Source organism: Poecilia mexicana, unplaced genomic scaffold (genome assembly GCF_051168715.1).
Source record: "Poecilia mexicana isolate PSO_F unplaced genomic scaffold, ASM5116871v1 scaffold_14, whole genome shotgun sequence".
NCBI classification, from domain to species: domain Eukaryota; kingdom Metazoa; phylum Chordata; class Actinopteri; order Cyprinodontiformes; family Poeciliidae; genus Poecilia; species Poecilia mexicana.
The window spans coordinates 29,067,572-29,086,536 of NW_028263383.1; the positions used below are offsets into that span (position 1 = coordinate 29,067,572).

The 18,965-nt window shown below is 34.7% G+C and overlaps 2 protein-coding genes and 1 long non-coding RNA gene across 3 annotated transcripts; 1 reads left to right on the forward strand and 2 right to left on the reverse strand.

The window, feature by feature from the left end:
- The first annotated feature begins 8,140 nt into the window (after positions 1-8,140).
- On the forward strand, positions 8,141-8,829 carry LOC148155624 (uncharacterized). Its single transcript, XR_015765267.1, has 2 exons — positions 8,141-8,276; positions 8,517-8,829. It is a non-coding gene; the product is annotated as an uncharacterized LOC148155624 (long non-coding RNA).
- Positions 8,830-8,841: 12 nt separating this feature from the next.
- On the reverse strand, positions 8,842-12,538 carry LOC148155625 (uncharacterized). Its single transcript, XM_088012459.1, has 4 exons — positions 12,334-12,538; positions 10,985-11,068; positions 10,268-10,360; positions 8,842-9,223 (listed from the first exon to the last, which is right to left on the reverse strand). The coding sequence occupies exons 1-4, from the start codon at positions 12,466-12,468 to the stop codon at positions 9,056-9,058; spliced, it is 480 nt and encodes a 159-aa protein (XP_087868585.1). The 5' UTR covers positions 12,469-12,538; the 3' UTR covers positions 8,842-9,055.
- A 2,567-nt stretch (positions 12,539-15,105) lies between these two features.
- Positions 15,106-17,707, reverse strand: LOC106929084 (uncharacterized). Its single transcript, XM_015005751.2, has 3 exons — positions 17,621-17,707; positions 16,747-17,043; positions 15,106-15,738 (listed from the first exon to the last, which is right to left on the reverse strand). The coding sequence occupies exons 1-3, from the start codon at positions 17,664-17,666 to the stop codon at positions 15,695-15,697; spliced, it is 387 nt and encodes a 128-aa protein (XP_014861237.2). The 5' UTR covers positions 17,667-17,707; the 3' UTR covers positions 15,106-15,694.
- Between the last annotated feature and the right edge of the window lie 1,258 nt (positions 17,708-18,965).

Consider the following 18,965-nt stretch of genomic DNA (forward strand, 5'->3'; position numbering starts at 1 on the left):
CTGGCCAAGGAGGATAACTACATATATCTAAAGTGGAGGATTGTAAACATTAAAGTTCATATAAATCTTGTTGGGTGTAAATACTTTCTTACTTTGTTTTAATGTTACAGTTTGTGTTTTTTGACTTGATCTTCAGATTTTTATGTGTAAAAGAGGGATTCTGTTCATTGACTTAATCAATAATAAATTAAATGATGACTGTGAGACTTTACCGTCATAAAGAAAGCATCTTCTGGTTACAAACAAACATCTGGAACCATAAAGTTGGATCAACTTGATTCAGTTGTTCTGGGTCGTTGATATCATAGAAATCTGATTTGGACATTGCTTGATGCTGGATCAACTTTAGTTAAAGTGGCATTTATTAATAAAAGCTATACATATAAATTCATAAACACAATTTAACTGGATTCCGGTTGCTATTTTCTCCCAAATGCAAAACTCAGAGTTTATTGTCAAACTGCTGTCAAAGAAGAGTCAGCGGACATCTTCACTGGCTTCAGGTGGATGTTTATTCATCGTTTTATTCCACAGAGAAATAATAAATCAAAAATTATTCTATAGTTTTTGAAAGCAACCAAAGGATCTGCTACTTTTCTGTATCAGAATGTTTTTTGTTTGTTTGTTTGTTTGTTTAAAACTGTTTGTTTAAAACTACATTGTTTGTTTAAAAAGAAAAATAAACATATTTGAAGTAAACTGTCAGGTGTAAAATGAGATGCTGACAGGTCTGAGCAAGACTTTCTAACAATGTTTAAACCTGCAACATGATATGATCATTCTTTGGTTTTACCGCCAAACATGTTTTATGTAAAGTTTGAAATAATCCCAACGCAGTGCAACCAGCAGGGGGGCGTGTTGAGGGAGTAATGGATCTCCACACGAATAAAACCCAGGTTAATTCATGAAAAAATATTCAAGGACAACGGAAAACTAAAGCAAAAATGAAAATTTTTAAAAATAAGAAAGGTTGGAAATGGGTTTTCTGACAGCAATAAAATTAACTTTAAAGCTTAAGAAAAGCAGTTTTAGCACAAACATGAACTCATAAAAAGCAAAACATTCAGTGATAACGTTGTTGTCATCACTGAATTTCACAAACAAGTTTGTTGTTTGTTAGCATTAGCAGGGCTAGAAAGCGGTGCCTTCACGGTACAACTAGCTTTATGTGAATTATTGTTTGGAAAGCAGTTTTTCCTATAGCAGAAACTAAAATAAAAATTGTGTGAGATGTTATGGAAGACATAAAAAGATGAATTTATTTCAGATTATGTTTAAGCTAATGCTAGTAATTTAGCACAGAGATGAGTCACAACATTAAGATTTGTATTTGTTTAAAGGTTCTGGGATGGTTCATGATTTGTTAGTTTCTTTTACAGAAAAGAACAAAATATATCCCAGCTGAAACCAAGCCTCTCTTGTTTGATATTTTTACATACATGCTAGCGCTAGCAGTGCAGCTACAACAGATGTTTGAAAATGACTTTACTTAAATATTTAGCAGAGTTATTGTTTGTTTTCTGTTTTAGAGAAGAAATGAAAGAAAAAACAAGTATATAAACTAAAACTGAGTCTCCAATCGCTGACCCTATTTATGTACCGTTAGCATAGCTAGCTACTGCAGGAAATAAGAAGAGTGATTTCTTTAAAATCTGAGTTGTTGCTTCAGAGGTTGTTTATGATCAGATCAGATTTTTTATAGTGAATCGTGTAGTTATTTTAGAAGGAAATTAACAAAATTAGTTTTGTTGAAGTTTTGCATCAACCATTAAAAGAAAAATTACTTCAGCAATAATTCACGCTCTTTCACTTCTTTATTTGGTGTCAAGCTTGTGAAAAATTGAAGTAAATACATAATTTGCATGACTGTACAAAACATTTGTTGTGAATTTACGATTAGCCTCCAGTGGAGCAGCTAATATCCATAGTGGCTGGACTGCTTGTTTGGCTGTTTGGGAATATTCAAACATGGAAACATTTGTCTTTACAAAAATGATGAACTCCCAGTTTTTTAAAACTTTTATTTTTAGATCCAGTTTGTTTTTTAATTAAGTATCACTTTTTAGCTGTGCCGTTTCTTCTCTTTTTTAATCATTCAATTAAGAAAAAAATCATCATCAGACAAACTTAGATTACAAAGTTTTTTTGTCTTTCACAATAAATGATCATGGTAGGTTCAATATATGTGTTTGATTTTTTTTTAAATCACCACATAAAACATAAAAATAAACTGACAATGTAACCATTTACAACATATTTTAAGTGAGTAAAATAGTTTTCCTTTCATTGCAGAAATAAAATTAAAGAGCACAGTGCTTTCTTCTGGCCTCCTCCTTATCATGTGGGAAAAGTTTTTCCTCTCAAATCAACTTTTCAGACGAAGCATCTTCTTCTCTTGTCCTCCAGGTCAGGATTTTGGGTAACGTTGGAGTAGGAAATTGTTTATTGTGCAATGAGTGACCACATAAATTATAATTCGAATGGTGTTAGTCTCAGATTTTGTTGGAATATTTCAGCAGACCGTAGATGCCGCCGCCTGAAATGAAAATAATACTGTTTTCATTATTGATTACAGAGGAATGAACTTTATCTGTCACTCACTAATGGATGCCTTTTTGTGGGATAAATGTGACAACAAAAAACACATTTCAAATACTATTATTATAAATTTTGACCTATGATAAGAAATTCCCTTAGAAGTGACTTTGCTCCAGTTCTTAGAACGAAAGGCATGAAGGTTTGTTTGTTGCTTAGTGATCAGTCTTGCTTTTTCTGCAAAATAAACTAATAAATCGCTGCAGCAACATATTTCCTGAGACTGAGTTAACAGATTGAGACAGTCAAATATGTGCTGCAAATCTTTTATTTTGCAGGTTTCCTTGGTTTTGAAGCATGAGACAGCCATATTGGATTTTAAGGCCCAGGAGCTATGTTTCTAGTCCCAGAAGAAGTAGCAACTGATCCCCTAACGGTTTCCTTTAGTTTTGTTTTTGTTCAGTACAATTCAGTTTGTTTATATTCACAACAAATGTCTCACAGCACAAAAAAATAATTGTGCTACAGTAGTGGGTACACTCCCGCTAATGTGCTAATAGCATAGCAAATTTTTCAGTTAGCGCCTTAGCATCTTTGAACTCCAGCTTGTTTAGCTTCTAAACCAAATTTCCTGGATAAATTCTAAATCTGTTTTAGTTTACTTGTCTCTTTTGTAAACTTGTCGACTATTAGGAATTCTTCAGGACTTTATATCTATACTTTTATTTTGAAGGGGGCAAAGACTGTTATGCAGTAGGTCTTTTTCCTTTCCTCAAGTTTTCACTCTTTTCTTTAATCAAGAAACTTTGAGCAAATATACAACAAACAAAGTTAGCAGTGTTGACCAACTACAGAACTGAACCTGAGTGAAAGGTCTGCTCCAGAGAATCACTTCCTGAAGAGCAATCAAGTCGCTGTGTGATGACAAATTTGTTAAGAGTGCTACACAATGTGGTAGACATCTTGTTTCACTGGGCATCAAATTAGCTCTTCAGTGCTTTAGCATTAGCTTGTGCTCAATGCCATGTTGGTTTAGCGTAATAGTGGAACTAATATTTAAGACCAGTGCTTCAGCGTTATCGCTGCTAACGTTTTAGCAACATGATGCTCTGCATCAGCATCTTTAGATTTAAATGATTTGTTGCTTTTATTGTGTCATTGTTGCCCTGAGGTAGACTGGTGACCTGTCCAGGCTGCACTCGCCTCTGACCTACTGACCACAGACAGACACCATCAACCTCAGTCTCACAGGAATAGAGTGCGTAAAAGATCACCTACATCAACTGGTCAGTATATTTCACGTTGAGAGGTCACAATATGTTATTAATTTACTACACTCACCCAATAAGCCCGCTCCAGCAATTGTTCCTACAGTGATGCCAGCTATCGCTCCCCCTGAGAGTCCTGAAGGTTTGGGGCTGGGTCTGCCGGTTGGCACTTCAGTGGGTTCACCAGTTGAGCCGCTAGTTGATTCACCAGTTGAGGCGCTAGTTGGTTCACCAGTTGAGCCGCTAGTTGGTTCACCAGTTGAAGCGCTAGTTGGTTCACCAGTTGAGGCGCTAGTTGATTCACCAGTTGAGGCGCTAGTTGGTTCACCAGTTGGTGCTGAAGTGGGTGCAGCAGTTCTTGCTGTGCCTGTGGAGTGTGTAGTAGCGGTGGAGTGTGTAGTAGCGGTGGAGTGTGTAGTAGCTGTGGTGGGTGTAGTGGTTTGTGTTCCAGGAGCCAACGTTGACCCAGTTAAAGTTACTGGAGCCTCGGTGGTTGTCGCTCGGCACAGGATTACTGCATCAGTTTAATCAAAAAAGGGAAAATCAGGTTTATTAGTTCAGAATGTTTCAGCAACAAGGCCGTTTAACATGATAAAAAGATAAACAAACCAGTGTGAAGCAAACTTTTCATTTTGTCAAAAGTCGACATCAGAGTCATCAAGAATAATCAGATATATGAATCAATATTCCAGTTATTAATCAAAGTCTGGTTTTTATTCTTTATTTAAAGGAACTCAGTGTGTGACTTTTTGAAGACGCTTGCAGTAGTCAAGATAAACACATCTAAACACTAATGCTGCATCGTTAGTCCTTTAATCCAGGAAATGTTCTGCAGCTGATAAAAATCTGACGTTTATCAGCTGCAGACTTTGTAACCGTCTTTAAGTGACTCTGAAGGTTCAGACCCAGGTTTCAACCTGATCTCTAGTTTCTATCTGTAATAACTGAAGCTGTGTGCCGACTCTGGATCCTTCCTCTTTAGCTCCAAAGATAATTACTTCAGTTTTTTGCTTGAGGTTTTTAAACGATGCTTCAGCATTCGGCTAAAAGTTTAATCAGGTTTCTGTGTCACAGCAGACTTTTAAACAGAGCTGTTAAAAAGTTAACAGCTCATTTTATTGACTGCATTGTCTTCCTGTAAACTCCTCTGCTTCCTCTTCCATCAGATTTAAATAATCATCAACTGAGTGAATCACAAGGACGGTTGAAAAAACAAAGTCACTGCTGTAAAAAAAACTCAACTTGAAGGATTTGAAACATTTTAATAAACATTATATTGAAATGTTTTTATCAGACCATGCCACTGTTTCCTTTCAGGTTCAAATTTACTTTATTTTTAAATTTAATTCACGCTTCAAAGTTATAATATGACACTCTTTATAGATATGATTGAATATTGAGTCTTTTTTTTTTTTTACCTGTACTCAGGAGGCAAAGTGCCGCTACACACAGATTGTCCTTCATCATTTTGGAGAAACTGAGACTCAAAACCAGGAATGTCTGAGTTTAGTCCTGAAAGAGAAAAACACCAAAACACGAAACCAGTTCAATTACAGACATTTTCCCACTAAGCATCCATTGGAAATTATAAATCTGGTTTATTTTTAAAGACAAAATAAAGATGAATTCTCAGCTCTTTGGTGTTTAATCAGAACTCTGATGCTATAATAATAATTAAAAAAAAACAGAAAAATGCAGAAGTTAATTACAGAAAGTGACTTTGGAGAGGAGAGCTGCTCACCTGAGAGGATGTGGACATGTTTATTTCCAGTAAAACCAGTAGATATTCAGCTTATATGAGGTTTTTTTTTATTACATTCGCATGGAGGCGGAGCATTTCTACTGTAAAACCTCCTCACAGTTTGGACCACATTTAATCTATTTTACACCTATTTCCTGAAAATTAAACACTATTGTTTGCTTTCTAACTTTGCTTTCTAACTTAACAATCACAGTATTTACTGATCAAATGTTATCAATCACTAATGAAAGGTCTCAGTAGTTCTGTCTGCTGAGCAGAAATAGATTTAATAGAGTTAATCAATAAGCTTTGCTCTGTAAGGGAAGTGTGGGCACTGTCCCTTTATTTATGATTTCCCTTTTCTCCTCTGGGTTCATGCGGATGACATTTGTGTTCATCTGCCTTAAAGGTTGAATAAATGCTGCGACTAAACCCTGATGAGGACACAAGTCTTAGATTAGATCAGATTAGTCATAATAATCCCCTATTATGATAATTTCTAAGTTACCATCAAGAAACTCCAAAAATCTTTGCTGCTGTGAACTTTGTGTCTAAATACTTTTTCAGCTATCCCACCATAAAAAAATCGCAAACAATAAAACACAAACTAAATATAACATTTAGTTTGTAAATAAATATTGAAATATTTAGCTTCCAAATAGATATTTAGTTAGCAACCTAAACATTTAGTTTAGAGTTAAATATTTAGCTCTGAGCTAAAAGTAAATATTTCAATATGTAGTTCCAGACCAAAAATATTCATTTCAGAGCTAAATCTGACAGAATGGAGCCTGTTTGCTCCTAGAACTGACCTTTCACCCCAGGTTGTCACCAGTGGTGACACATGTTGGTTGTGTAGTTTTCCATAAATGTGTGACTATCCTGCCTCATTAAACTATAAAATATTAACAATTCTACACATTCAAGGAAGTATTTTACATTATCTGTGTCTGAACTTTGACCTGTTCTAATATTACAGTCAATAAAAAGAAGGAAGGAGAATGGTTATTTTTATATTTAGTAATATGAACAAACTGCAGCCTGTTCCCATTTAAAGCTCATTCCAGGTGGTTAAAACTCATCCTAAACGTTCAAAAACGCAGCAGACTCAACACTTTGATTATTTTTAAAGGAAAGACGGATTTAAAAGATCATAAAACAAAACACACCCCATGATTCAAAGTCTTCACAGCCGGCCTCAGAGTTCACTTTCTATATGACTTTATCCACTTTCTATATGACTTTATCCATCTCTTCCATTGTTGTGGGAGAATTTTGGTCCATTCTTCATTCCAGTATTGACACAGTTTGGGCCTAGATTAACCGCCTCACGCTGAACTTTCTGGTTTTGATTCCTGATAAGACAGAAGTTATTGTTTTTGGATCAGAACCTCTGAAAAAGAACCTCTGTAGCCTCTGATAATAAAGAATAAACAAGTTTCCAGGATTTCCAGGAAGCCCAGAAAATGCAGCTAAAAGCCTTCAGCTGATCCAAAACACTGCAGTTCTGATTAAAGTTAAAAACAGAGATTATATTTCTCCTCTATTTTAGCTTCCATTGGTTCCCTGTTAAATCCAGATTATAATTTAAGATTCTCCCCTAATAATCCAGCTCTATCATCCATCAGAGATCTGATTGGTCCCGATGTTTCTACCATGGAAACAAGGTATTTTTTACATCTGATTAGCATATTAAAAGCTCAGATATCACCTGAACTTTGACCCCAAATCCAAAAGGAACTTTTCAGCAACTAATCAGAGTTTTTTATTTAAAGTATTGCATGCTTAGTTTATTGTTGAGATGGTAAAATAATATTATTTTTCACCATCAATCCTTTTCACTTGATGATTTTGGCATATGTTCCCTCAGAGAAGAAAGAAAACACCTTTAGTGAAAGTTCTTGCCTCTTTGGGTTTGATTTCCTGCAAAAATGCAAACAGTAAGCTGAAGTTTTGAGTTAAACATTTCTGAGGCATTTTAAGTGAACTGCAAAAAACTTTCTGAAATGTTGCAAATTATCTGATTAAATTGGGTGACAAACTTATAGAACCCCTTTAAAGAGAATAAAAACAGGTGCATAGCACTGCTCATGAAACTAAACTGTGAGGTCATCTTTTGAAGAATCTGATTAACTATTGAGTTAAATCTAATTCAGTAAGAACAGTGCTAGTTAAAACATTGCTAGTTGATATTCATGTTTCATCACATTAACTTACTCCATCTAGTGTGCTCATATGTAAACTAAAATAATGAAATGTAAATGTTAGCTAAAGTGCTAACATTATGCTGTTAGTATGTTCACAAGTAACATTTCATTCTAGTACAGTAACATTTGTTTCTAAGCTAAAATTAGTGAAAAAGATTTTGCTGGCTGAAAATGCTAGCACTAACATGTTGGCCATAAAAATAAAAAGTGTGAAAAAAAAAAACTTTAAAGCTTACTACTAATTTTATCTTTTAGCTTAAATTTAGCTTGCTGGTAATGTTTGCTAAAATGTTAGCATCCATTTTTGGGCTATCATCAGCATGTTGACAAGAGTGCTTTACTCTATCTATACAATATACATACTAAAAAGCTAATTGTAACCACACTGAAAAAAATAACTCTTTGGATTAACATAAAAAAATCATGGAAAGATTTTCCACCTGATTACTTTGCTTTATTTCAGCACTATGTAATTTTGTTACTCCGATTTAAAGGAAATGTGTTGGTTCAACTTAATTTATTAAGGTTATTCCAATTTAAAGCAAATGTGTTGGTTCAACTTAATTTATTAAGGTTATTCCAATTTAAAGCAAATGTGTTGGTTCAACTTAATTTATTAAGGTTATTCCAATTTAAAGGAAATGTGTTGGTTCAACTTAATTTATTAAGGTTATTCCAATTTAAAGGAAATGTGTTGGTTCAACTTAATTTATTAAGGTTATTCCAATTTAAAGCAAATGTGTTGGTTCAACTTAATTTATTAAGGTTATTCCAATTTAAAGGAAATGTGTTGGTTCAACTTAATTTTTGTGGTTGATTCAACTTATTTACTTTAGTTGGACCCAATGTAATTTAATAGAACCAGACCAACTAATTTTACAGTGATACCTTCACACTACTTAATTAAGTTGATCCAACTCATGAAAATTAAGTTAGCTGAACAAACATGCTTCATGCTGAAAGAAAGCTATATAATCGTGTGGAAAATCTTTCCATGATTGAATTATGTTAATTCAAAGACATTTTCTTAAGTGCTATTAAATGAAGTGTTTTAAGACCACACTGAAAGAAGAAAGAACACTCAATGAGAAAAAGTACAACATGAACTGTATTTTCAAAATTGTTATCCATTTTCTTTTTACACAGCACAAAAAACAGCTGAGTTGAAAGTTGAAATAAACAACAAAAGGTCAGTTTTGTTTTTCCAGAAAAAAACTGGGCTGTGTTTAGCATAGATCAAATTCTTAACAACATAAAAAGTGTCAGTAAATTCGCTCAACTTTGCGAACTGTAACAGTTAAAATTTAGTTTTCGACTGCGGTCTTTGGAAAAACATGTAAAGATAGATTGCCCAAGTTGTTCATCACTTCCACCCCGTCCAGGAGAATCCCAACATCCTCAATGGCATCGCCAGGCTCTGCACTCTCTGGTCGGATAACAGGTTCCACAGACAGTCTCGGCCATTTGTGCACCTTGATGATGGGAACATGGGTGGGGTATTGCGGGGGAGAGATTTCACATCTCATTAAATAAAAAAATAACTTTACACTTATTTGGCTGACTCAACAACAGCTAAGGTCCATCAAAGACCTGTCTGTGTTAATTGTGAGTCCAGTGGTAAGATTTTCCATTTAGAAAAGGTACCATATTTTCTACATTTTCACAAAAATCGTCTTATAATCCGGTGCACCTTGTGGTGCGGAAAATACGGTATATTGTCTCATATGGAAAAACATGAAGAGAAGGGATGAATCCCAAATAGGCCCCATATTCCATGGCCTGTTCTCCTCAGTTGAAATGACAGTCTGAGGATCCACCACACAGACTGTCATTCCAAACCAGTCCTACTTATGTGCAAGTACAAAGCCCTGACTCTGTACACAAAAAAAACATCTTATACATGAAGAACCTGTCTTATTTCCTGGATGGAGGAAATGTCATGACTATGTGTGGTAGTTATTTCCAAATAGATCAGTACTAACATCTTAGGTAAAGTTACTTAATATTTTTGTCTGCATATGAAACAATGCTGTTAGAAAAAAAGGCTAAATAAAACAGGCCAAAGATCTTTTTGTGGAGTTTAACTCACCTAAAAATCCTCATTTTAAACCCACTTAACAATAACTGTAATTATATCAATCTTACTAATGATTATCCTTTTCTGTGGGAGAAATCTAAAAGCATCTCAAAAGTCAAATTAAAATTGAATGTACCCAAGTGAAAAAAAAGAAGAGTTTTAATGATCTTCTCTTACTTTAAATTTATTGGTGTTTAGGGGTAGGAGTTTATAAGTTCTCACTTCTTCCTACCCCATTTTGAGCATGATATGTTAACTGAAACAAAAAAATCTGTATTTTCTCTTCTTTCTTATGCACTTCTTGTTACTGTGCACTATTTTATTTTTATATTTGTATCATGTTCGAATAAAATTTCATTTCATTTCATAATTCACAGGAAGTCCAATTAACTCCAACTATCATCACCTCTTTTGTGGACACAAAGATAAATTAACATACCATGTACTCTTTCTCCAGCTTCTCTGGATCTTCATCCAGGTATGCACACAGACCTTTTAGGATCCACTCTCGTCTGACTTCAGCAGTGTTTTCCTAAATATGCAGATCAGAAAACAATGAGAACAACCGCAAAAATCCAGCAGTATACTATAAGGTCACACACTTGAAAACTTAAATTCAAATGAAGTCACAACGAAAGTGATCAGTAGCTTGCAGCCTATTTGAAAGATCTTTAAAATTGTTATTCTCCTTTCATTATGCCATGACTAAAATTAAGTTTAACATTTTATTTAAACTTCTAACTGAAGCTGTCACCTAAGAAATATTTATGTCTGAAACAAGGGTACAGTATAGGGGGATATACTGTGAAAAATCTATTTCCTCTGCCTTCTCCCAGTGCTAGAAACAACCAGTCAGTGGCAGGAGAGTTTTAGTGCTAGAAACAACCAGTCAGTGGCAGGAGAGTTTTAGTGCGGTCAATCCCAATCTCATGTTGCTGCTCATCCTTCTTCCCCCTTGCTCTGTACTATTCTGTAGCTAGCACAGGGCTGATAGCAGCTCATATCTACTAGACAGAGAGAGACAACACTCCTTACAGTTCCACATCCCCACGCAAATAAAGACAAATAAAACTGACTTACCAAATACAAGTTCAGCTGAACCCTTATGATCGCTCTAACACTAGATTCAGTCATTTTGAGATCTGGCAAAACTTACCATTAGCCACTGCAATCTAAAACTTGATGGCCGATGACCCACTTCACCAGTGCTTATGTAGGTGGATAACAGACAGGTGATGTTCTGAAAGAGATCAGATTTTCAAACACTAAAATATGTAATTCACCCTGAGCAGAGTTGTATCTGAACATTCAAACTTTTAGTACAAGTCTCTTGAATGGATCATGAATCAATCAATCAAATTTTATTTGTACAACACATTTCAGCAGAAAGACATTTCAAAGGGCTTTACATAATTAAAAACAGAAACACAGAATCATGCAACATTTAATAAACAGTGAAACAGATAAAAAGTAAAGCCAAAAACATTAAAAACATTGAAGACATTAAAACCGCACTAAGCCTAATTTAGCTATAAGCAACTCTAAACAGGTGGGTTTTAAGTTGAGATTTAAAGGCACCCAGTGTTTCAGCTGTTCTGAAACTGAATATAACCACTGGGCACATGCAAGCATGTATTGCAGAACAGTGGTGACTTGAACATGGTAGAAAGCAATACAAATATAAAACATAAAAATCTAAACAAAAACCTCAACATTTCAAAATTAAACCGATAAACTTAAAAATTGTTTTTGAACTACAATTATTTGGGGAAAAACAAGTACAATAACAAAATACATCTTTAGAGCAGAGGAATATATGCATTTAAAAAAAAGGAAAGCTCAAGTCTGTTCATGGACTAATAGGAATAATGGACAATCCTCTGAGTGTTTCAGCCAGAAAAAAATACTAGAAATCCATAGTTAGCAGGTGGACATTTATGTGGACATTGCAAGCACATTTAAAGCTCTAACAGCAAAGGTCTCCACAGGTTCCTCTGACTCAAATTTAATACTTTTTATTATTAATAAATGAAGAATCTGTATTACGATAGAAAGCCACAAAAGTGTGTGTGCATCCAATGTCCACTCTGCATTTACCTACATAATAACAGTACTGAAATAAAATAATAATAATAATAAAAAAACATTTAAATAGACTTATGTTTGGCCCCAGTGTTTAAAATCCACTAAACCTCAGACTTCAGAGTTTGTATGGCACCAGATGCTGAATTTACATCAGTCCAACTTTTTTCCAGGGAGTTTTAACAACCTGAGGAGGAGCAAAACTGTGACATTTATGGGGTCCGTTTTTTGTCTTGACAGCAGCTTTGTGACCCTTACACTGCTTCATGTGATGTTAGCATGATTTGAGTACATCAATTACATAGAAACGTGACCGAACATAGAAAAAAATGTTTTTTTTTAAAAGTCTGATGATTTTAATTTGCATCTTTTTATTTCGATTTTTATTTTGATTTAGACGGATGAAAATAGACTGAATCTTACCTTTTTCAAATTAAGCAGATCCAAATCAGGAATCTTCCCGCTTCTCTTGAAAGAACAGTTTGAAGTTTTCCCAGACACAAGATCTCGCGTGATCTCGCTAGCATCTCGCGTGATCTTCCGTAATTTCGCTAGCATCTCGCGTGATCTTCCATAATTTCGCTAGCATCTCGCGTGATCTTCCGTAATCTCGCCAGTGTGTCGCGTGATCTCCGGGTCTCGCTAGACCCTCTTCGGCGGGAGATTAGTCTGACTAAATTGAATCACGTTGTCTCAACTTGAATACATTTTATTAACGCTAGGTTGTTGAATTTTATGTTTATTTGACGTGATTTTGTCATATTTGCCTTTGAAACATAAAATAATTCTGTTAAACATGTTATTTTTTATAAATGCAATAACCACTTCAATGGGCTCTTTGCACCTCAGCTTCCGCGTTCGGGGTAAAGCGGCTCGATTGTTTCCGATCTATTGAAAATGGCCTTTTACAATAGGTGCTTTCAGGGCTTGGCCAAGGTTTGTACATCGATCCGAAGCCCCAACAAGTCAGCTGGAGAAAGGTTTTAAGATGTTCGCCTCGTTATACATTCACTGACACGAAGGTGAGTTTTACTTAAACTTTGTGGCTAACATTAACGTTAGCTTATGCTAATAGGCAATATTCTCGGACATTGTTCTTGTAAAATGTGCTATTTAAGTATCTAAACATTCTAACGGACAATGTATTTATCTTATTTTCAAGTATATTATGTGTGTTTATTGTCGTTAGTGTCACAGACTAACGGTTCAGCCTGACGAAGCCTGACGAAGCACAACAAGCCTCATAGCTTAACAGTAGCGCAGCTCTGGTGTCAGAGATCTGGTTCAGCTGTTCAGGTTCAAAATTGTTGCTTTTAAAAAAATATGACCGTGTTGCTTCATGTCTCCGTGTTATTTCGTTTTATTACCTTTGCATGTTTCTTGTTCAGAGCTCTGATAGGACGGTGTTTACAGCGGTATGTACAGGCGGATCAGTTGCTCGGCTGTCTGGCTCTGGTCTGCTCTCTCGTTCCCATAAACTCTTTCAGGCTGAATATAGAAGTGATTCCATGGAAATAACTCAGGGAGGCTCCTTTATTTACCATCCGTATCCCCGGTAGTTTTAGGCTGATCCGGAGTGAAGTGAAGGCTGCAAACTTTGCTGTGCGGCCTTAGCTGGTAGCGACAGATATTTACAAGCCATCTTCTTAATTCAGGATCGCTTGGAAATTAACGAAAACTTAAAAGCCCATTATATTAGGAAGACAACAATGTTAATAGTATTGTTTTTTTGCATCTGAAATACGACTTAGTCTTTTCTACCAGTCATGGTAACTCAAAGCGGAAAAAAGTGAGCCGCATTAGCTCCTGGAGATGTGACGTCAACGCCTTAGGTGCAAAGAGCCCATTCAGTTGTGCTTTGACACAAGCATGGAGCAAGCAGGAAATGGTGCAAATGTTAGAAAAACGCTGATTAATTACCAGCTAACCATCACTTCATGTGATGTTAACACATGTTAGCCACTGACATGAGTACATCAATTACATAGTGTGAAGGTATCACTGTTAAATAAGTTGGTTTCAACTAAATTTGCATTCATCTTAATCAAGTAAAGTCAATTATTTGGTCCAAAACATTGCAAATTAGTTGGTCTGGTTCTATTAAATTACATTGGGTCCAACTAAAGTAAATAAGTTGAATCAACCACAAAAGTTAAGTTGAGCCAACACATTTGCTTTAAATTGGAATAACCTTAATAAATTAAGTTGAGCCAACACATTTTCTTTAAATTGGAGTAACAGAATTACATAGTGCTGAAATAAAGCAAAGTAATCAGGTGGAAAATCTTTCCATGATTTTTTTTTTATGTTAATCCAAAGAGTTATTTCTTTCAGTGTACATAGCAACACTGATATGTGCACAATCCTGCCAGGAAAATTTAGTATTCTCTAAACTGCAGCTGGCGTTTTCCTGGCACGAAAAACAATCATCTCGCAGGGCCTCGTGTGATTTCCCATGATCTCGCGGGATCTGCCGTGATCTCGCTCGTCGCCTCCAGCACAAGATCAGTCTGACTATAATGAATCGTGTTATCTCAACATGATTCAATTTCATAAACGTTAAGTTGATGAATTTCTTGTTTGTTCAACATGATTTTATCACGTTTTTGTTTAAAACATGAAATTATTGTGTTAAAAGTACATGATATTCTTTTATTAATCTAATAACCCCCTAAGTTCATTTTTTTGAGTGCAAAAGGCTAACAGTAACATGTTAGCGAATGGTACCATGACTTACTTCAGAATGGAAATAACAACATATAATCTGAAACTAACTAATGCTAATATACTAGCATGTTGACTAACTCTAGCATGTTTGCTACTCCGTTCAGTAAGCTAACTTTTGCTTTAAGGTAAAATGAGGTAAGAAGCTAACATTAGCATGAGATCTGTCACTAGCATGTAGACAACATTCACTTCCTCCATTTAGTTTAATGATTGCAATGAATAATTACAATTTGATAAACAGATAATGCTAACTAAAATGCTTTCAATAGTATATTGGAATTCTAATTGAATTCAAAAGTACTTTATTGATCCCAAAGGGAAATTAAATTGACTGACACTAGCATATTTGCTAACATTATATTACTCCATTCAGTATGTTAGCTTTTGCATTCGAGGTAAAATGAGCTGAAAAGCTAACATTAGCATGAACATTTCAGGCAGGAAGCAAAAAGAAGACAAAGGAAAAAGTTTGTCTGATTTTCTTTATTTATTATATGAAAATAAACCAACTTTATGTTATGAAATATATATAAAACCTCAGCAGTGAAGCCCTGTCTGGATGGTTGCAAATGTGTGGAACATTTTTATTTCTTGATGCCAAAAGAAACTAAAACCGTTTGTAATTAAGGCTGAAAGAGTGAAAATGAGCGAGTCTCTAATGAGTCTGTAAATATGCCAAGATGACTATTCATCACACTAAATATCATCAATTATTCATAATCTTAATTATAGTTTTTCACAAATATTCATAAATGACAACAAAACCTTCTGGTCGACACATTTATCCCACTCAATGCAGACAGAAACCGTTAAATACGCAGTGCATTTGCTGTTACGTTAAAATCATCATCAAAATTACTGTCTGACTTAAAGAAGTGCGATAAAGAAACTATAATGGATTTATTCCTGGTGGGCCATGAAGCTTTCACTGACGGTTTTATTCAGATCCTTTGAGAAAAGCCCGCCTCCTCCCCGTCCCGCTAGCCAGATCAGATCATAGAAAACGTTGCAGCTTGCAATATTTCAACATTTAAGTCCTTGATGGGGGGAATTGTTCTCAGATTTTTTTAGTGTATTTCAGCAGACCGTAGACGCCGCCACCTGGAAAAAAGGAAAATACTTTATCACCCCAGAACAGAAAAGAATAGGAAAAACTCATAACTCTTTAGATTCACCTCAGAAAATAAGTAGAGAAAGTTGGACATTTCTGTCTAAAGAGTCAAAGATTTGCTACAAAAACTCAGAAATTTTTACATTTATCTCAGAAAATTACTAGAGAATTTAGAATTTTCTGAATTTAAAAAGTTGAAAATTTACTTGGGGGAAAAAATGCTGATTTTTTTCAGATTAATCTCAGAAAATTTCTGGATTTGAAAAATTAAAAATTTGCTTGTAAAAATCTCAGGAATTTTGAAATTATCCAAAACATTTTTCAGAAAATGTTGAAATTTCTGAGTTTAGAAGATTTTCTATTTACTAAAAGAAAAGGCAGATTTTTTTTCAGTTTAATCTCAGAAAATTTCTAGCAAAATTTGAATTTCAAGTTTTTCTCAGAATTCTTTTAGATTAATCTAAAATTTCCAGAGATTTTTCTATCATATTTTAAACTTTACAAACTCAGACATTTTCAAGTTTTATCTAGAAAATTTCAGAGATTTTCTGTCGGAAATCCTTTGTTTTATCCCCTGATCTAACCCTGACACGCCGTTGCACTGGCCTCTGGAATGAAAAACCTGATTAGAAAGCATGACAGCATGAAGTAGGCTAGAAGTCACTTATAATGGTTGCAGAACCATTTCTAAAGCTTTGGACACCATGATTTCCTGACACAAATTGACATTTCAGTAATATTCTGTCTTATTAAATGAGTTTACAGACTTTAACTTGGATTTAATTTCAAACCTTTTGTCCAGATAACGATTAGTTTCTCTTTCTCTAAATGAATTTGGTTGAGTAACTATTTGAACAGCGGCATTTGCATTTATTCAAAGGGCTGGAGACTAGTAAAGCAGAGGGAACAGCTCTCCTTCCTGGTTAATGGTTGACAGACTGAGATGGTGGAAACTGCGGGGTTGCATAACCGTTTGTGTGTTTGTCCATTATGCTCACCCAATAAGCCCGCCCCAGCGATGGTACCGATGGTGATGCCGGCTATCGCCCCTCCGGACAGCCCTGACGAGCCTGGTGCCGACGTGGGAATGACTGTGGTTGAGTTTGAGGGGTCTGTGGATGGTGAACCAGTTCCATCAGTTTGGCTGAATGTGGTTGGTGCATCAGTTGGGGTTGAGGTTGGTGGACCATCTGAAGGTCCAGTACTGTTGTCTGTGGTGTTTTGTGTTGTTGGTGGTGCTGGCGTAGTAGGTGCAGCAGTAGATGAGCTGGTTATTTCTGTTCCACACAGATTTACTGTATCAGAAAGAAAACATTTGAAGCAAATCATGAAAATCCTCCTTGTTACACAATAATATTAATATTTAATTATCTCCAAAGTAAACCGTTAAGGTGTAAATCACCCTGATCCTACTAATAAAAACTGAGATAAGGAAAGAACAGTTCTAAAAAAGCAGTGACCAACCCTTTTCCTAAACAATGTCTACATCATTTATGGCCTATATCATTCATCACCTTTGGCCTAATCGTAGAAACGCTCCAACGTGACCTCATTTACGCTTTAACCAACTCATAAATTGAAATAAATGCCAAAAAAAAAATTTATCTGGCATTCAATATCAGATATTTCCTCATTTCCTTCTCATTTTATTGCTTCCGGCTTTGCTTTAACTTCAACTTAGACGTACCTTTTTGCCGTTGCACAAAGACACAACAAAAAATGTCATAAAGAAATGTCATTACTTGGCCACCAGAAAAAAATAAAAATAAAACCTATAAATGTGACTATAAATACATATAGATACATAAATAAACAAGAATCTTGAAACCACCTTCTACTAAATGTGAAAATAAAAAGTTTTAGTCCTTTTACCTGTGACGAGGAGGCAAAGAGCCGCTACCAGAAAATGTTTGAGCATTTTTCCAGAGTTGTGACGTTGTTTTATTTTCTATTTTTTGCTGCTGCTGGAAAAACAGAATTATAAACATAAAAGAATTGATTAACATTCATACAGATCATTTATTAAACATTTGCCAAAAAAAAAACTAACAATATTTGTGGTTCAAAATGTTTTTTGTCTGAAAAACAAATTTTAATACCTTTAAGATAAAAATATATCACAACTTCAGCAAATATTTGACCAAAAATCAACAATGTTAATCTGAAATGTGAAAATCTTTTTCTGTGGAGTGAAACCCGGGGAGGAGATGTGAGCTACTCACCAGAGAGGCTGTCTGTGACGACTGTCTTCCCTTGTGGCGGATATTTATCTTTCAATTACCCTGTTATCATTTTTAGCCCTCCCATCTGTGTGTCATTTCTGTGTCTCACCTCACACGTCACTCTTAATATTTATCTGCTTTTATTTGGTTATTATGGCAAATAAATAAAACGTCTGCTGAACATAGGTGGGGAAACGCAGGTAACGTCTGGGTGAGTCAATAACGAAATGTAACATTTTATTGGTTTAAACCACAATATTTATCTCTTCTGTTTAAACAAAACCAATAATTTATGCTTGCTGCTGCTTGGAGAGCCAGTTTTCTTTCTAAAATAAAAGATGCACCAGCATATTTTTTTACTAATTTGTACTCACCGCCTCGTTTCTTCAGCCTTGTTTGAGTCGTCGGCTGAAAACAGTGAAAACTAAGGCAACAGGCTGATAAAGCCTGGTTAGTTTGCTCTGTTTGCTCAGCTTGCTGTCCAGCAGACTGTATCTGAAAACACTCAGTCGCCATAGCACAGCAGCATCTCGTTTACACGCTGCTCTTTGAACAACACCTTAATGCCAGTTTTATTTCCACCCTGGTTACCAAAATGCAACAGAAACAGTTTCTGCCAATTCACAGAAATTTATCCAAGACTTATTGACGTCTGAGAATAAACATCACACAACCAAAACCAAAAGGTTGCTAAAGTAAATCTCTGGAGAATTACATATATATATATATATATATATATATATATATATATATATATATATATATATATATATATATATATATATATATATATATATACATATATATATAGTATAGTATAGTATATATATATATATATATATATATATATATATATATATATATATATATATATATATATGTATATATGTATATATATATGTATATATATATATGTATATATATATATATGATATATATATATATATATATATATATATATATATATATATATATATATATATATATGTATATAT

Bases quoted from the DNA above. Each gene is read 5' to 3' on its own strand.
- LOC106929084 (XM_015005751.2), bottom strand. From the start codon at position 17,666: ATGCTCAAACATTTTCTGGTAGCGGCTCTTTGCCTCCTCGTCACAG. The intron at 17,044-17,620 runs GTAAAAGGACTA...TTTCTGATACAG, and splicing joins TCTTTGCCTCCTCGTCACAG to TAAATCTGTGTGGAACAGAA. The intron at 15,739-16,746 runs GTGAGCATAATG...CCTTTTTTCCAG, and splicing joins CGCTGGGGCGGGCTTATTGG to GTGGCGGCGTCTACGGTCTG.
- LOC148155625 (XM_088012459.1), bottom strand. From the start codon at position 12,468: ATGCTAGCGAAATTACGGAAGATCACGCGAGATGCTAGCGAGATCACG. The intron at 11,069-12,333 runs GTAAGATTCAGT...GATCTCTTTCAG, and splicing joins ATCTGCTTAATTTGAAAAAG to AACATCACCTGTCTGTTATC. The intron at 9,224-10,267 runs GTATGTTAATTT...CCCATCATCAAG, and splicing joins AGCTGGAGAAAGAGTACATG to GTGCACAAATGGCCGAGACT.